General features: G+C 44.9%; 1 protein-coding gene across 2 annotated transcripts in view; it reads right to left on the reverse strand.

Annotated features, from left to right (window-relative positions):
- The window catches only part of POLR3K (RNA polymerase III subunit K), a 16309-nt gene that overhangs the window by 8522 nt on the left and 4527 nt on the right, over positions 1–3260 (reverse strand). The window contains exons 2-3 of one of the 2 annotated variants that reach the window (XM_019648779.1): positions 1943–2030; positions 434–1014 (exon numbers count right to left, since the gene is read on the reverse strand). The exons of the other annotated variant lie outside the window; for it this stretch is intronic. Coding sequence (XP_019504324.1) covers positions 887–1014; positions 1943–2030 — 216 coding nt within the window. The 3' untranslated portion in view covers positions 434–886. Of the gene's footprint in view, positions 1–433; positions 1015–1942; positions 2031–3260 lie in introns of those variants that run through there. 2 annotated transcript variants of the gene reach the window in all.

Below are 3260 nucleotides of genomic sequence, written 5' to 3' on the forward strand. Positions count from 1 at the left end.
TAAAAGATTCATCATTTCTGGGGGAAAAAACTAAGTCTCAAAAAAGTAAAGACCTGTATCAGAGACATATTGTAACTTTAGGTCCAGTGACTTCCTAAGTGAGACTTCATTATGAAGAGATTTGGAAAAGCAATGAAGTCCGAGGCCCTGAGCGAGAGATCCATCCATCAATCACCCAGATCTTGTCCCCTGTTTGTTTAATGTCCCTCCCCTTTTTTTTTTGGAGTGGAAAGAACACAGAAGGTATAAAAACACAGTATCTAATAAATGTATTGCAATCCTAGGAAGCCAGAACAGAAATAATAAGGAAATTTAAATTCACGTCATTAGCAATTTTGTAACTAGTTTAGTCCTAAGTGTAGTAGTCAATTTTGGAAACATGATTTGGGGTCTGAAGTCTATTTCAGGCATTTAAAACACTGAGAAAGCAATATCAGACTTTTCGTTTTAATTAAATACTCAGCATAAATTTTTATTAAATAAGTTTGCAATTAACAGTTAAATATTTAGGAACATCTAATGTACTATATTAATAAGTTCTACTTGATGAGTTGTGCGAACAATGTAAATATTTAAGAGTGCTGGTGGATGGTGAGAGAATGTCAGTTGCCCGATAAATGTAAAAGATGAACCAACAGGACCTTAAACAGAATGTGCGTAGTTACGGAAACTCCTCCCCACGCACAAAATCTCCCGGGACATGAATGAGTTCACCCACTAGTTGGCAGATGGGCTACCTTTCCTGACACCCTGGCTGACAGCCATAACACGGTTAGCTTTCCACCACCCCAGCAGAGACTCTCAGGACACACAGCACACGCTCCCAGATGGGAGTCCACTCTGGGGAACAAGGGAACAGACACGGACACAGCTGGCCAGCTGCGCCCTAGTCCCTCCAGCGGTGCCCACACTGTGCATTGCAGCACTTGTAGAAGGTCGTCATTGGCTCGTCTGCAGAGCGGGTCTGAAGCTGCATGAAATAGGCACGAGGATGTTCGCATTTGGGACACTGCTCTGGAAACGAGAAAAAGAAATAAGTGGTCCACGTTATTTAACACATGAGGCTCGTGACCAGCATACGTGCTTGAAGCAAATGTTATGTAAAAGGCAGCAGAGCCCCTCCCTGGCTCACCTGGTGACCCTGTACCGTGATTAAAGGCTACAAACGGTGATCTCATTCCCAATGAGCTCTCACACTGAGGGGATCCAGGAGAGCTTGGAAACACCCCCTCCTCACCTCCTGGGTCCCTTTTTTTTTTTCTCAAACCTGGTGGAAGACTCGTTGGAAACATAACATGGCTGCTGCGTGAATTACGGGGCCCACGCCACGTAGATTCCCCCTAACAAGTTCATCTCCATCATCTGGGCAGCGAAGATGCCCTCTCTTCTTCCCAGGAGCTCCCAAGGGCTGACCAATCCACTTCCCCGCGTATTGAGGGGTCTATTTGGCAGTAGTTCCTCAGGCTGTTCTTATCAAGATCTCACCACACATCCCGGATCTTTTCCAAGTGCCCCGGGACACACATTTACCTTCAAAGGTATTTACTTTGAAAAACTAACCCTGCTCTTGACAGGGTTCAAACACTCTCAAACACCATTTTGGACATTAGGGGCGTAACTTATCTTTTAATGACAAATTCTGCCATTGCTAAATTTTTAACATAGCAGACCTGGATACTGGTCTAGAGGGGGAGAGAGATGGTACTAATCTGACTTCCCTCTTCTTCCTCTCAATGCAGGTTGTGTAGGGCTCTGCTCTGTCCTCCCCTGGTTACATCTATCTCTACTAAAAATGAATCAAGACTTGAAAAAAACATTTATTCTACTGAGACTGCAGTTGAATGCTCTCTTCACGTAAGTATATCACAGGCTGACATGGAGCAGCAGCATTGGCAGCTTCATACTTATCCACAGCTCAGTAACTAAACGTTTCCCCTCTCACCCGCAGTAGAGTCAACATTCTCCCAAGCAGCTGCTCCACCAAGCACGTCATCCACTTCTTTGAGCTTCGGATACTTCCGATTGGTTACCTAACGAACAACAGCAAGCCTTCAGACTCTCCGAGTTGGTGAACAGTACAACCCCGGGCCACCAAACCACACCTCCACACCTGCCATCAGGTGTCTCTCCAGGCTTTCTTCCTCCTCAGCCTGGAGGGATACTAAGTGAAAAACCAGTGTTGCCGCCAACACAAAGCAGGATGCNTTGGTTAAGAGCTCGCTCAAGAGTTTGAGCTCTGAGCAACAGCGGTTCGAGTCCAGCCCGAGCTGAGCAGCCGCTGAGCTGCCAACAGGTAGCAGCATAGCTCAGCTTAAAAAAATAGATAAATAAAATAAACTTTAAAAAATTTCTTTAAGTGAACTCTGAATGTCATGTTTTTAAGGCCCAGTGGAGAGTGGATTGTTTTGTCATCACACTGGATGGCAAAGGGTTGTATTATGCAGTGACGACTGGTCAACGTTGCCAGGCTAAGCATACGTCCCTGGCACCGTGCTCAATACACATTCTTCACAAAAATTAAAAGTAAAAATGAGGCAACCAACCAAATGAAATTTCCAAGTGGCTCATTTGTCCACCAAGCAAGGAAAGCCACTGCCTGATGGTGGCTTCATTATATTGGATGGCAGCAGCTGAAGAAGCGTGTCCCAAGAAAATAAAATGCAGACTACTAGCCTTCTGGCGAGAACAGCTGTTATAAAAGTTAAGGACACTGGTAGCAACATTGATAGTCCTTTCAAGATGAGGCAAATACTTTGAAGCGATGATGTTCCTCAGCCCTTGATGAAGCCACAGGTGTTACTGAAATTGCTCCATGGCTGTTTCTTCAAAGAGTCGATGCCTCGACACTGAGCTAGGAAGTGAACAAAGACCTGGCGACTGTGCATGGTCTGCAAAGAACTAAGAACTGCTGGCAAGGGGCGGCCGGTTGGCTCGGGTGGTTAGAGCGCAGTGCTCATAACAGTTGCCGGTTCGATCCCCACATGGGCGACTGTGAGCTACACCCTCCACAAATATTGGGTCGTCGGGAGTCATGATGTATATTTTTTCTCTGTTTTTCAATGCAAAAATGCGTCATAACTTTCCCAACGACCCAGTAGATTGAAACGACGACTTGACTTGGAGCTGATGAGTCCTGGAAAACATACTGTTCCCCACTAAAGTTTAAAAAAAAAAAAAAAAAAAGACTGCCAGCAAGACCATTTTCAAAGTTGAGAAAACACTAATTCAGTAGAAACTGAAATGGAATCTGCAAATACGTG

Source organism: Hipposideros armiger, unplaced genomic scaffold, assembly GCF_001890085.2.
Source record: "Hipposideros armiger isolate ML-2016 unplaced genomic scaffold, ASM189008v1 scaffold_126, whole genome shotgun sequence".
Taxonomy (NCBI): domain Eukaryota; kingdom Metazoa; phylum Chordata; class Mammalia; order Chiroptera; family Hipposideridae; genus Hipposideros; species Hipposideros armiger.